We start from the raw sequence: 14,367 nt of genomic DNA, 5'->3' as shown, positions 1-14,367 counted from the left end.
TTTTTTTAGTTGGTTCTTTATAGTTAGCATCACAATTAGCGACCTCCGATAGTTTTACAATTTGCAGTATGAATGTTCTCCATTTGGATGTGACATTATTTCCAGAGCTGATCTTCAGGCTTGAACATATTAGTGGTTTCACTTTGTGCCCAAAAGTGTGATTTTTAGAGTTCACAATTCTTTTATTTCAACATGTTAAATGTAAATTAATACTTTGTCATTTGGTATTGCTAGTAGTAATTAGCGGCACAATGGTTAAGAAATTCAACTGTTGTCCAACTTGTAAATAGAAAACGCCCAACTCACATTGCTTCCCTATTAGATCACTTACATAAACAACAGTGACCTGTAAAAATCATTAGTTATTTTTATTTAGATATGCAATTTTGAGTAGATGGACAGTATCTGTCAGCAAAGATGTTTCTGTGTAGCTTGCCGAATTAGCCCGTTAACTTAAGCTGGTTGAGAAAAGACCAAAAATGACATCTGACAGATGAGGTGGGATTAAAGATGTCAAATCATACTAATGTGAGTTCTTGATGCGCCTGTGGCCGCATCTCTCCCATGCAGTGCCTGAACGTTGACGACAGTCCCAACATGAAGCAGTACGTGGGTTTGCTGGAGCTGATCTGCTCCTCGGTTCCCGTGCCGACCGCTGAAGTGCTGCAGGATGTGTCCATACTGTTCGCCAAACTCGGTGAGCGCTTTGTTGCAGAGGCTTTCTCACTTGGTGCCTCAAAGTTCTTCACTCTGTCCCATCTGTTAGCAAATCTCCTCTTTAATGAGGATGCAAAACTATTTGTTACATCCTGCCTAATTTTTGTTTTTCTTGTTGTCAGAACTGTAGTGGCAAAATCTGTTAGCAAAAAATGAAAGTAAGCAGGTGGAACAAATTAAGGGTATAGAATATCACATTACCTTTTAAGTGTCCTTGTAACTGTCTAGCTAAAGATGGATGTATCCATTCTGGTCCGTATAGTTAAAATGCTCCATATACTTTGTCACATTAAAGTTATAAACTACAATGTATTTTATTGCTATTTTATGAGGTGCAGCAAGACTGACTAGGTGTTTTTGCAACAAAGCATAGGCAGATAATTCACTCTCTAATTCTGCAAAGCTTATAAAGACTAGTGCTGCACAACACCAAGAATTAAATAATAATTTCCATATAGCTGTTTAGAGAAGTCACTTTTTTAATGTTTTCCTCCATTTTTCTTAATCACAATTTTTCCTCCACTTTGACAAAAACCCAAATCTTGCTTGTAAAGTTGAATGAAAGTCCATCCAGTTTTCCAGATAATAATAATGCAAGTCGTTTGTAATATACAATACTTAGATAATTTATCTCTAAACTGCGATATTGTACTTTTATAGTGCAATAATATTTTGCTCCCGTAGGGACAATGCTTCCCAAAAGGTTGTTTTAGTTTTTTCTTCTTAAATGTTTTTATTTGTGGACTACATGAACATAAACTAGCATCACAATTGGCATTTATTGTGATAATGTTCACAGTGTCTATAAACGATATAATAAATCAGTATGGTCCTTATATGTTTGTACAAATGTTTGATAATTTTCCACACTTGTCAGCTGCATAAAATCCCACTAAATCATATCGAAGCCAGCTTTCTTAAAATTAACTCATTAGATGGAAATGGTCAGTAGAAAACACCACAAAAACATAAATGGACAACAAATTAAGACACAAATGACCATTGATTCTTCTCACAGTTTTTCGTCTTTCTGTTTCCTCAGCTCATAAGTGTAAGCGTAAAGTGTTTGGAGACCAGGAAAACACTTTTCGCACTAAATTTGATCCGAGTTACAGCTCCCAGTTGAAAGGTGAGTGACTCGTCCTTCTCCTCTTTAATCAGACTGACTTTCAAACCTCACCCATCGGCCCATCAGAGATAGAGACGCGATTTAAACACAGCTTGGGAGAATTTGGTGCAGCAACCTGGAAATATTCTCTCTGGGGAGAGAAAGTACCGAGGCACACATTAACACCACCTGAAGTAATCAGGGAGTGGCAGAAAAAAAATTTGTTTTTAGTATTGGACACATATCACTCATCATCTGACTAGACACTTGGTATTTTTTATTCTTCCCTCCGTCTGACCCCTTAGATATTTCATGTCCTTCAGAGAGGGAGAGGTGTGAAAGAGAAGGATGGATTCTCAAAATGGAGGATGGATGGTTGTTCTTACAGGATTCATCAGTCAGCGACACGTTTCAGCTCAGGCAGCAGTTAAAGTGACGGGTTACAGATGCTTGCATCATCATCAGTGTTTTGCACACATTACTCAGTTCCTGCTTATTCAGCATCTGTGAGTTTTATTTTGAAAAGTCAACAGATTTTCTTTTTCCTTTTATTTTTTACAATTTAATTAGAAAATAAGTTTAAAAAAATCAGAGTAAAAATAGTTAGTAAAAAAGAACTTACTTTTACAATACTCTGCTCTATAAGACATGAAGGCTTTTATTTTGAAGAGTACTTTTAAATCTTTATTTAGATATTTCAGGATCAACTCTTTTTAAGGTTGGTTTGGTTTAATTATTAATGTGGATTTTGCTTTTGTAAGAATCTGGGCCATAAAACATTGAAGCAGTTTTAATTTTTAAGGGCATCTGTAAGATTTATTTCTAAAGTTTTTATTACTAACCCTGTTAATCACTTTTGTTCAAAGTTGAAACAAAGTTTTTGACAAATTGCTATTTTTAATTTCTGGTTAAGATTTTCTTTGTTGTGTACTTTCTTTTCCTACTTTCTTTCTTTTTTGTCTTTTCTTGCTTGTTTTTTCCCTTCTTTTGTTCTTTCTTTTCATGTTTTCCTTCTTTCTTTTTTGTCTTGATTGCTTTTTTTTATTTCTTATTGCTTTCTTCATTTCTAGGGCTGTATAAATAAATCGATTTGGCGATATATATTGATATTTTCCGCCCTTGGAAAGTATCGATTTTTCATCCGCGAGTATCAATCCTTAAACAATAGGGGTCCATAGCCTTGTAGCTCTTTTTAACGTCGTTTGTTACGGCGTAGCAGCAGGACTCCGCCTCCCTCAGTCTCACTTTCAACTTGAGCTTAAAGTGCACATTATAAACTACACAACAGTTTTTAAATTGTGTTAATAGGCCAAGTATAACCGGAGTTATGCTAAAATTAGTAAACCATATTTTTCTTATTGTCAGAGAAATGTCAAAAGCGCCGCCATTCCTCGGCTTTTCTGATTGTGTGAGAGGGAATGAGCTTCCAAACGTACGAAACGAAACATTAGATTCCTGTGTTTTTGGACATGTAAAATCTTCAATAAATAACGATAGGTTGTATTTTGTTGCTGAGAAACGAAGTAAAGTTGCGCAAGTAACCGTGAAAGAGAAGCAGAACAGAGAAGTGGAAAGGAGTAGCGGCGCGAAGGGAGCAGCTGCAAAAACAGTGAATTCGCGAAATTAATGCTAATTTCGACTGGTAGCATTCACTTCATAATTAGTTTTTAGCTTAGCGGTTTCTGTTCTGTATATAAAGGATTACCTGAAGAATGAACATGGGTTGACAATATCCGAAGCGGGCGTGCAGCGGCGCTGTGTTTTGAGCAGGAAGACGAAGAGGAAAAACCCGCAGCCGGAATCCGCGGCGCAGTGAGGATTTCCATGATGACAATGACTGATCGATCATTCTTATTAGCAACAGACAAAGAGTATCAGAGACTGAGAGAACGATGAGATCCTGGCAGTCTGAGAGGCAGCTACTCAGAGATCCAAGCAGGGGAATAGCGGCGCTGCTTAGCTGCAGGGAGTCGATCACTACGGGGTGAGGCGGAGCCACTACTTTAGCAGTTAGAAGAAAGCAGCTTACAGCCACGGCTAACTCCGGGAGCCAAGGTAGAAAAGCCTTTTTCCCAAAAGACTGCATTTGTGGCTGCATTTTTACTCCAAAATGCAGCCACAGTGTCCAAAAGAAAAAACATAAGTGCAATCATTTGCATATTGAGAGTCTGCAGAGGTTGATAATCTCCCCACTCTGCTCCTGGATTACTGTTTAAACTTTTGAGTTTTATGTCAAATCCACATGTATTAAATGACAGAAACTAATTCTCTCACTGCATCTTTGATTCAGTTTGTCCAGCTGCAGACTGTTAGACTGTCCAATCATAGTCAGGTATTGTGTAGTTGGTGCTTTTAATCAGTTTTCAGTTAACTAAATTCAAGTCTATGGAACACAAAATGTCACTAAAATCACTCTTTCTAAAATCTTTCAGAAAATTGTAAAAATGCACTCAATCGTATCGGATTGTATCGAATCGTTCAACAAACATTGTGATACATATCGTATCATGACCAGAATATCGTATGTCTTATCGTGAAATTATTGTATCACTACACCCCTATTCATTTCTTTATTTTTTTCCTTTCTTTTATTGCTTTCTTAATTTCTTTGTTTCTTTGTCTTTCTCTCTTTTCCCCTGCTTTCTTCCGCCATCCGTCTATCATTTTTGGGGTCATGGTTGCACAGTGCACCAGTTGTTCTACACCAGTGTTGTGGTCAAGACCACCTAACCCGAGACCTTGACAAGACCAAGACTTTTATGGTCCGAGACCAAGTCGAGACCAAGACCGAGGGAAGTCGAGACCGAGTCAAGACCAAGACCAGCAGCCCACACTAAATGACACAATGTGAAATATGATCAAAATTGCTTCTCAAATTGATCTGAAAGATCCATATTCCCATAAAAACACCTAGATATTAAATACTTAATAAATTTTACTAATATTAAAATAAAGTGCTTCCATCTTTGTGCTACAATCCGCGGTGGTCTCGTGCCATCCCTAAAAAGATAACACCCTGGGTGTTTGCCCATATTGCTCATGTCAGAAACCATCACTGTCTGCACCATTAAAAATAGCAATTGAGGCAATGCCCTGACGGTAAATAACGCTCAACTATAAACACCGACCAAGGAGCAACAAAGAAGTAACTAAGCACAAGGTGCTCACCGTGACTGTTTTCACCCTCTCTCCTGCTACATGAAGCCAGGTAGTCTGACACCATGGCAGACATTACAGCCACTTTGAACGAAAACGATCATAGAGCAATGTGCATGCTCTGCATGCTCTTTTGTTCTTGTGTTTTATTTATTTAATTAAAAAAATATCAATGTACATGATTAAACAAAATAATAATAGCTATTGCAGTGTACGCAAAGCATTACAAGAACAAAGAACGGCTCTGAGTGACACTTCGGTCCTATTTTCTAAGTAAAGAGCCGTTCAGAAAAATCAGACTGTTCCTGAATGTCACATCACTATATTGCAGACTTTTGGACACAGCATTGTTCCATATATGCGACAAGTCAGTCAACACCTCTGCACAATAATTAAGTGCAGTGAGTAACAACTTTTTTTCCATCACAAATGCTTATGTGTCTCTGTACAGCTAACTTTGCCAACATCACGTCAACGGAGCTTACCTTTCTTTGAGCTTCTTTTATAAGTGACGAAAAAAGTTAGACGTAGTCCCCACCATCTGTGAAAGCGAAGTGCTGCTGAGTTAGTTGTCGCCATCGGATTTCTTATGATTTATGCAGCGCTATTATATTACTGACGATTAGATAGACATCTTCTGCCGCTCAGAGAAAATCACTGTGCATGTCTTGGAGCTCCGCGTGCGAGTGAAAGGTGGTGAGGGGGAGTAACAGAAACACGGTTATTGCTTGGATTTTAATCGATGCGTTTTGCATCCACTGAAAACAAAGATGTTAACAAATAAACTGGACAGTATGCTGTACGTTTAGTGATATTTTCACAGTTGCGGTCTCGACTGGTCTTGAAATAAAATGCCGAGTCCTCAGCGCCCGAGACCGAGACAAGACCGAGACCAAATGTGGTCGAGACCAAGACCGATCTCGAGTACTACAACACTGTTCTACACCAACATCATCATCATCGTTGTTGTGTCTACATGTCCTCTCTGTGGGGAGGTTTAGCTCAAATGATTATTAAATATTCAAGAATGTTAGTCAGGTGATTTCCTGATATCTGGCACCAATTCCACTGAAACGTGTGTTTTAGTCATTAGAGGCAGAGAAACTTGCAAAAAGCTTCCTATGTCTCTCCAGTGTTTGTCTATGTGGGACTGAGTGACTCAGTGTGTGTGTGTGTGTGTTTTTTCTCTGTGTACCAGTCATGGTCTCCGACAAGAAGGTCTTCCCCACTAAGGACAGCTGGGTGAGTCTGAGTCGTCAACCGATGATCGGCGACGACAAAGAGCTGGAGAAGATCTTCAAACATCACAAGGCAGTATTTCTGCTCCACCTGCCGCCACCAGAGAAGAAGACTGTTCCCAGGAGTAAAACCGGTATGCCGCCGCCATGATGCCATCAACTTTTCTATCACTAAAGAGTATCTAAATGTTTCCTACTTCCTGTGTGGTCCGGCAGGTCAACCGGTCACAGGGGATCGGGCTACTAAACCAGCCTTCAACGAGAAGGACAGACGCTCATTCCTGGAGATCTGTGGTATCCGTCATCTTTCCCAGTGTGTCAAATGGGAGCCGCAGACTGAGAACTGGAGGCCCTGTGCCTCCATGCAGTCCCTGGTGCGCTTTGTCGTCCCCTACATCCAGAGGTTCCTCTACCACCATGAAGAGCTGGCCGACGTCTACGCAGACCTGACTGAGGGGAACATAGCAGAGAAACTCAAGCGCCTCTCCTTTGGACAGGTGGGCAAGTAGAAAGAAACCAGAACTGAATTGTTGCACGATTTTGACCGTGAACTTTGAAGTCTCTGGGTTCGGGTTTCCACCTCCTAAACAGACGTTGTTCTCTGTGGCCGTCTGTTTTCAGGTGGGGAAGCTGTACATCCACTACCAGCTGGACGTCCCCGGCAACGAGAACGCAGTGATAGAGCTGCAGGATGAGATCTGCCTGCTGAAGGACGAGAAGGAGCTCTACATCCAGAAGGACCACATCAACGAGAAGCTGGAGATCCTGAGGTTTGTCGGCTCAACACCTGAACGTAGGAAGTTCTGGAGACGAGAGCAGACTGACGAGGCTGGAGAAATACTGGAAAATATTATTTACTGAACCTATTTCATACTGAATTTATATCTGCTGTTCAATCCACCATCTAATCATCCATTTTATCATCCATCCATCCAACCATCCGTTCGTCTGTCCATCTGAACTGAAAATTTGTGGTTAAATCTTTAGTTTTGGCTCTTTCAATTAAAAACTGTAGGAATCCTCATGTAGCTCATTTTAAGGTGAACTGTCTGAGACGAGCTTGCCTCTGTGTGTGTGTGTGTGTGTGTGTGTGTGTGTGTGTGTGTGTGTGTGTGTGTGTGTGTGTCTCACAGTGAGCTGGTGAAGCTGTTCTGCACAGACAGCAGCCAAAGGAAGGACCTGAAGCAGTTCCTGACCCTCCTGGTAAACAGCGTAAGTGCCATATGATCTCTGATCCGCTTGGAGTTTAATTGAATTTATTAGTAAAAGCTGAATATTCCTGTGATTAAATGATTTAATAAAAGGTTCCATCCAGGAAGCAGATTTTTACACAACAGGCATCATTAGCTAGGAGCACAAATTACAAACGACATCAAATAATGAAAATAATGAAGTAATATAACTGGTGGGGAAATGTGCTTTTCAAAATAAAAGCATACAGTAGATATTGAGTCTGCATTTGGTAACCGTCATACAACCTGATGCAGGATCAAAGGGGTCTGGAGAGACTGATGAAAAAAGAGAACATCAGAGAGCTGCCTAGCGACGAGGAGCAGTGGGAGGTCCCAGAGCCCCTCAGACCAGAGATGGACAATGACAGAGGTACACAACACACACACACACACACACACGGATGGATGGATGGAGTGTTTGCTGAAGCACAATGAGCAGAATAACGTTGACGGCTCCATCAGCTGTTCGCTATACGCTGGTGAACTGATGAAAGTGGGCTGGCGTCAGTTTGTTGCATGTTATCCTGTCACCATGGAAACACTTGTTGATTTGTTGTCCCCCCTTCTCAAAATTTAAATTCTTATATTTAATAGTTTCTCTGTACAAACCGCTGACACCAGCATTCAATGACATGATTATCTAAACGGATTAATAAAACTGAGTTGTTGCAGCTCATTTTTGTTTTAAGTCTTAAAACTGTTTATTGAGTTTATTAACTCAATAAGTAACGGTTAGTAAATACTGTTCAGCCTGTGTGATTCTCAAAAGCAGAAAAAGTGCAAATAATTCAGTGGGGTGTGTATTTTTAGCCTTAACGGTAAAATTTAAAACTGTAATCATTGGTTATTCATAGTTTATTCTTTTTCAAAAGAATAAACTGTGAGGTATATAGCTTTTTTAAAAATCATTTTTGTACAAAATCTGCAATAATATTCATATTTCAACTTGTCAGAAGAGATGAGAAGTGCATAATATTTTAGCAAATGGGGCTCCATCTGTTTCCTGGAACTTTTATATATACAAATTATTTTTTGTAAAAGAATACATTTGTCTGTTCTTGCAGAGTGAGTGCAGGTTCAATCTTTTAAACACAATATTAAACTCTTTAGATTAAGCTAATTATTGAGCTTCATGCTACTCGACTCTTACTTTGCCCTGCTGGATGTGATCCCAGTATAAAATTTACATTTCTTTGTGTTTTCTAAGCACAACATTCTCCAGTAAAGAGGCAAGAAATCAACTCCTTTGTAATAAACTTGTAGAGAAAGGTGGAAACGAATCGCTGAATTACTTTTTACCATTTAGAAAGCTGTGTAGGGTTTTATATTTCAATCTGAACTAGTCTTCCTCTTCTCCATTAGAGAATACCTGGTGTGTGTGTGTTTTTTTTGTGTGTGTTTGCTCACTTTATGTGAGGCAACATAAAAGCGCAGCTGTTGCCAAGGCTCAAAGAGCGAAAGGAGCAGATCTCCCTCTGCATCACAGCACACACACAAGTATTGTTGTGATTAAAGATGTTTTCACCGCTAAATCTTTTTCATGACCTTCAACGCCAGGCAGACGTTTCCACACACTCAACAGGTCGAGTTTTTGAAATATTATGTTGTTTTAATGTTTCATTTGAGTCATACAAATTCAGCAGCAGCAGGTGATGTTATCCACACAGGGTCAAAATTATTCATACAGGCTGGAATGCCCCTATGAAGTTTCATCTTCTGCAGCTTGAAGATGAACTGCAAACTTTTTGTGTCCATCAAGGTACTGATGATGTTCCTGACCATATCTGCACTGCTCCTGAACACCCTGACCAGTTTCCTTTTAGTGAAGTTGAGGGCAACAGTCTGTGTCAGTTGGTTGACACTCAACCACAGTTGGGTGTTTTGAGCTGGACAATGATCCCAAAAAATACATCAAAGCTACTTTTGACAGTGGTGGGCACACGTGCTAATATTTTTCATTTAGTGTGAAGACTGTTTAGCAGGCACTGCTGTTTCCTCTCTTCACTTCTCTTTATTGAGCAAATGCCAAGTACACAACAAACTAATGAATTAAGTATACAACACTTATATAAACAAACAACCAGGCATGTTAATTAAACAGAAACATACAAAAATTTACATTTGAGAGCCTCCTCACATTCTCCTTGTGACATATGGTGGACAACATGGCAGAAGGTAGTACTTTAGCATTAGCTTCTGCTCAATACCATTTTCATATAGCACTTTATCTTAGCTACCATTAAATACCATGTTGATGTAGCTCTTTAGCACTAGCTTTCATTAAAAACCATATTTATATGGCATTTAGCATTAGCTTCTGTTAAACACCAAGCACTTTAGCGTTAGCTTCTGTTAAACACCAAGCACTTTAGCGTTAGCTTCTGATAAGTACCATGTTGATATAGTGCATTAGCTTCTGATCAATCATGATCAATATGTCAACTTCCTGACAGGAAATGAGTCAATCTAAAGAAGCCGTAGTTGTTTGTATTAGTGAATACTCGACATTTTTATGACTTTCATTTGTGGGAATGGAATTAGACTTATGAATGACTGTCTTGTTAAGATGTGATTATAGACATTTAATGTTTTTCCCTTTCTGACTATAAAATGTTTTGGTTTTTTTTTCGCAGTGTTTTCCAGGAGCCTCTCTTCCATCAGCTCCCTAGAGGAGACCATTTCTCCCCCTCAACCAGACGGAGAACAAACGCTGGCCTGCTGGCCTCCTCGAGCGTCCATGTCGAACACGGGCAGCAGCCGTTCAGGTCGCTCAGATGCTTCTTCTACAAATTAATAACACATTTAATCTTGTGTTTTAATCAATTAAAGGATTTTTTTCTTCCTCTCTCTCTCTCCTCTAGGTCAGCCTAAAAGTGACGTGGTAGATGCCGTCTTAAAAATGTGGCCGCCTCCTGCTGCTCCTAAAGACCGAGACCCAGAGAAGGAAGTGGGACCCGGCAAAAGAAGCGGCGAGGCAGACCAGGGCCCCAGGAGCAGCAGGCCTGCAGACCCTCAGGGCCCTCAGAGAGTTCCGAGCCGTCCAGGGGAGCCTCGCGCCGACGCGGCGACCACCAGCGCTCCAAAACCTCCAGGTGTGAACACACTGGCTGCTGCTTATGAAACGACGGCACCTTGTGAAAATATTCACACACCTCGAATACTTTCACATTTCATCCCCTCGCTCCCACAGTGTTTTTGTAAGTAGTGAGTAATTGAAATGAAAAGAAAGAAAAAAAAAAAGGAGAAACGGCTTAGTAAAATCTGAAAAGTGTGGCGTGCCTTTAGAGTTGTACTCTGTACTTTTTGGAATAACTCAGTTAGATTTAATAGAAAATGTCTGAACTGTAATTTTCAAGTTTTGCCACCAATTCTCCAATGGGTTTAGGTCTGGACTTTGAGTAGGCCCTTCTAGTATGATTATCCCCCCATATACTGCCATCACAAATTCCACTTAATTCAGCCAAAGTGATGTATTCATGTCAGCTGTGCTAGTTGATGCATGTTCTACACATACTGAAAACATTTTACAGTCAATTTCATTAATTTGTTGAAGAAAATCATCTCCCACCTCATAATACTGCCACTGTCGTGTTTAATGATGAAGATGCAGTGTTGGCGTTTCACACAGCCAGGAAGTTATCTCAACAGATAGAAAATGCTTGGAAATAGTTTTCCTGGCTCTCGTTCTTGAATCTTAAAGTGACACTGAGTACTAGCTGGGAAGAACTCTAAAGCTGTCAGAGTCTTAAAAAAGACAAAAAAGGAAAACTGTCTCTGCAACATTCACAGATTGTGCGTGTTCAGCACGTTGTGTTAAAGCTTCCTGTTCCATTGGTGTCGTCTGTCACCCGCCAGAGCGCAGCCAGCAGTCTGAGACCGCCGAGTCCCATAAAGCCGAGGGTGGAGAGGAGAGGCTGGCTCCCGCCGGCCCCGCGGCGACGCCAAGTCCTCCATCTGAGCCGCCTGCAGAACCTTCCAGCAACCAGCCTCCTCCAAACAGCCTGTAGGTTGTCTCCTGTTTGTCTAACAGTGTCTGAATTATGCATGTAGAAAACTAACGTTGGGATTCACCTCTACCAGGGCTCCAGCTAACGATTATTTTAGTAATCCATCCATTATTCTGACCATTAATTGATTAATCAGATAAAAATATGCACATTCTACAGATATTTCATTTAACCACTGAAGCCTTTTTGTTCCAATATTAGAAATACATTAATAAATAATTAATATTTTAAATAAAGTAAACCGCATATTGCCTAAAATGCAATACCGTAGCAGTCCGTCAGTAAATCTGAAATGGGTGATAACACTATTCAATTTGTGGAGTTTTGACTAAAAAGTATTTATAAATACTTTTTATACACGTTAAGTATAAAAAGTATATATATTTTGTACAGTTTTGGCTTAATTACTGCTCTGAATATGTTGGTTTTTTTTCACCAAACAGCCTCTTTTTTGAGTCGGATTAATCATTTGAGCCCTAACTATTACCCTTTCTTTGCCTGTTTTCCCCGTCAGGGTGGGGCCTGAGGCACTGGTTCCCTGCGGTACATTCCAGGGGACGGCAGCAGTTGGGGACATGCAGCGTCCTCTCCTGAACATGGACTTCCCCCAGTGGGACAAAGACCACCCTCTCCGGACCACACTGGAGGACATGGAGCTCCCCTGCCAGAGACCCGACACCGTCAGTACTACCTCTCTCTCCCTCTCTTTCTTTCTTTCTTTCTTTCTCTCTGCAAGGCTTTGATGCTCTGGTTGCGGTTTGGTTTTCACAACTGGCGATGTACCGATCCGATATCAATATCTGTAAAAAATGTAGATCTCGCATAAGTGCGGATCTATTCAGGCTTATTCTATGCTTTGTGCTATACGCATCGTCTTTGTTTAGTTTACATGTTCGACCAACGTAGTCAACTTATTGTTTCTGTCAGTTTCAGTTTCTTTATTATTTATTTTACATTTGATGTTGTGTTTTTACACGTTTCACCAAGCTTGTGAAGCAATTGGTGTATTTTAGCGTGCTGTACTGGTGCAGCGTTATCAAATCAGTACATTTATGTCTGTTTAAAAAAAAAAAAAAAAAGTAATTTTTTTAGTCAGTTCAGCTGTTTTTCTGTATTAGATCGTGTCGGCTGATACTTACCCTCAGATATCGGTATCGGAATTTGAAAAAGTGGATCCCTATTGATGATGGCTCCACCCTTTTCCAGGTGGTGTTTTTGGACGAGCAGATGGACCTGGCGGCGGTGGGCGAGTGGGGGGAGAAGCTGGTCAACTCCTTCCTGTGCCACTGGAGAGACAGCAGTGACCCCGCGCGGCCCACCCACGTCCTGTGGTGCAATCAGAGCGGGGAGAGTGGCCAGCCCTACGACTTCAAGCTGGCCTTTGGAGAGGCGGGGGCCATATTCGTGGAAGTCAAGTCAACAGTGAAGAGAGAAAAATCCTTCATCCACATGTCGGCCAACGAGCTGGACTTCGCGCTGAAAGAGAAGGATCGCTACCACATCTACAGAGTGTACAGCGCCGGGGACGCTCAGAACGTCCGCCTGTGTCGCATTCAGAACCTGGCGCAGCATCTCCACACCAAGGACCTGGCTCTGTTTCTCTTTGTGTAGCTTACTTTTAAATCTGTACAAGTATTTGCACTGTATCATTTGCACTGTGTCTATCATAATATCAGGTGTTTCATATAATGCACTTTTAAGCCTTTGTCTATTGTATATCAGGTATATTAATCCCGGTGTGTGTCGTCACATTCTTAACTCTGGTTCCTTTTTTTAAATTCAATAATTGCTTTTAAATAAATAATTTTTCATTCAGCTGAAAGAGTTTCTCTTTATTATCATCTATTTGTGTTTTATGTACTTCACTAACTTGGTTCTTCAGTTGAAGTAATTGAGCCAGAATTACTTGGTTGCAAAGTGGAAAGAAGATTACTTATGTTACAAATAAAATATTAATGAAAGGCTGACTTTTGATGATATATCTAACATTTTTGGACAACCAAAGTTTTCACAGTACAAATAGACACTAACAGCATAAACAAAAATTGGGAAAGCAACACACACTTAATCTCAGGGTTTAAATTTTGTGGAGGCAGTACAGTTTAATCTTATGCAGTTTATTTTTACTGCTCGACTTTTTTGTCAGATGTTCATTCCATCCTGTGACTTAAAGAAGTTGAAGCTACCGCTAACTAGTTGCTAATATGGTCTCGTTAGCTAGTTAGCTATTTTTTTGCGTCCATCATTGGTAAGTCTTTGCCTCTCGCTCATTCATTCTGTGCTAAAAAGCTTGACGTTACTAAAATAGGCAATTTCTTTTGTACGTATCTGTCATATACAAGTCTTACATTTTCTTGAGATATTCATTGTTGTTGGCCACCCGTACGGAGTTGGTGCAAAAAGCTAGACACTACAACATATGCAGTTTTATTTTTAACATTTCTGCCGTGATACAGGTCTTACATTTAATTCATAAGGGTCTTAAAATTTGACTTAGTGAAACTTGTAAAACGCTGTTTCAACAAATTACATAGTCTGCAAACCTACCAAGACATTGCCTTTCATCTTAATGCCACTTTTCAAGCGGAGAAATGCAAGAAGAAAAAAGATAACATCTGCTATGGTGAAACGTGGTGGTAGCATTATGATGTGGGGATGTTTGTATAAAATTGTATAAAATCACGTTTTCCTATAACAGACGCAGATATTTGTGAACATGAAGTTCTGTGAATCCCTTCAGTTTATCCACCTGTCTAACTGCTGTAGGTGATTTTTTTTTTTTTTTGAACACCATGGAGTAGCTACTGCTGTAATACAGGAGAGATCTTAGAAAACATCCTATGGGGAGAGACAGCTTCCACTAATAATCACCTCGCCATGATTTATGGAGCTGTTTCCTCCGATGGATC

At 40.1% G+C, this 14,367-nt stretch overlaps 1 protein-coding gene across 2 annotated transcripts in view; it reads left to right on the top strand.

Annotated features, from left to right (window-relative positions):
• LOC103482098 (uncharacterized) overlaps nt 1-13,273 on the top strand; it is a 44,250-nt gene extending 30,977 nt beyond the window's left edge. For both annotated transcript variants that reach the window (XM_081600134.1, XM_081600135.1), the window contains 12 exons: nt 571-697; nt 1,760-1,846; nt 6,180-6,353; nt 6,436-6,716; nt 6,841-6,989; nt 7,353-7,431; nt 7,707-7,821; nt 10,085-10,216; nt 10,313-10,543; nt 11,307-11,454; nt 11,973-12,138; nt 12,665-13,273. In XM_081600134.1, the coding sequence (XP_081456260.1) occupies nt 571-697; nt 1,760-1,846; nt 6,180-6,353; nt 6,436-6,716; nt 6,841-6,989; nt 7,353-7,431; nt 7,707-7,821; nt 10,085-10,216; nt 10,313-10,543; nt 11,307-11,454; nt 11,973-12,138; nt 12,665-13,069 (2,094 nt within the window). In that variant the 3' untranslated portion in view covers nt 13,070-13,273. The remainder of the gene's footprint in view (nt 1-570; nt 698-1,759; nt 1,847-6,179; nt 6,354-6,435; nt 6,717-6,840; nt 6,990-7,352; nt 7,432-7,706; nt 7,822-10,084; nt 10,217-10,312; nt 10,544-11,306; nt 11,455-11,972; nt 12,139-12,664) is intronic.
• Nucleotides 13,274-14,367: the final 1,094 nt, after the last annotated feature.

Source organism: Poecilia reticulata, chromosome 19 (assembly GCF_904066995.2).
Source record: "Poecilia reticulata chromosome 19, P_reticulata-male-v2, whole genome shotgun sequence".
Taxonomy (NCBI): Eukaryota; Metazoa; Chordata; class Actinopteri; order Cyprinodontiformes; family Poeciliidae; genus Poecilia; species Poecilia reticulata.
Note: the sequence above shows the minus strand (reverse complement) of the source record. Positions and strands in the feature narration are given on the sequence as shown.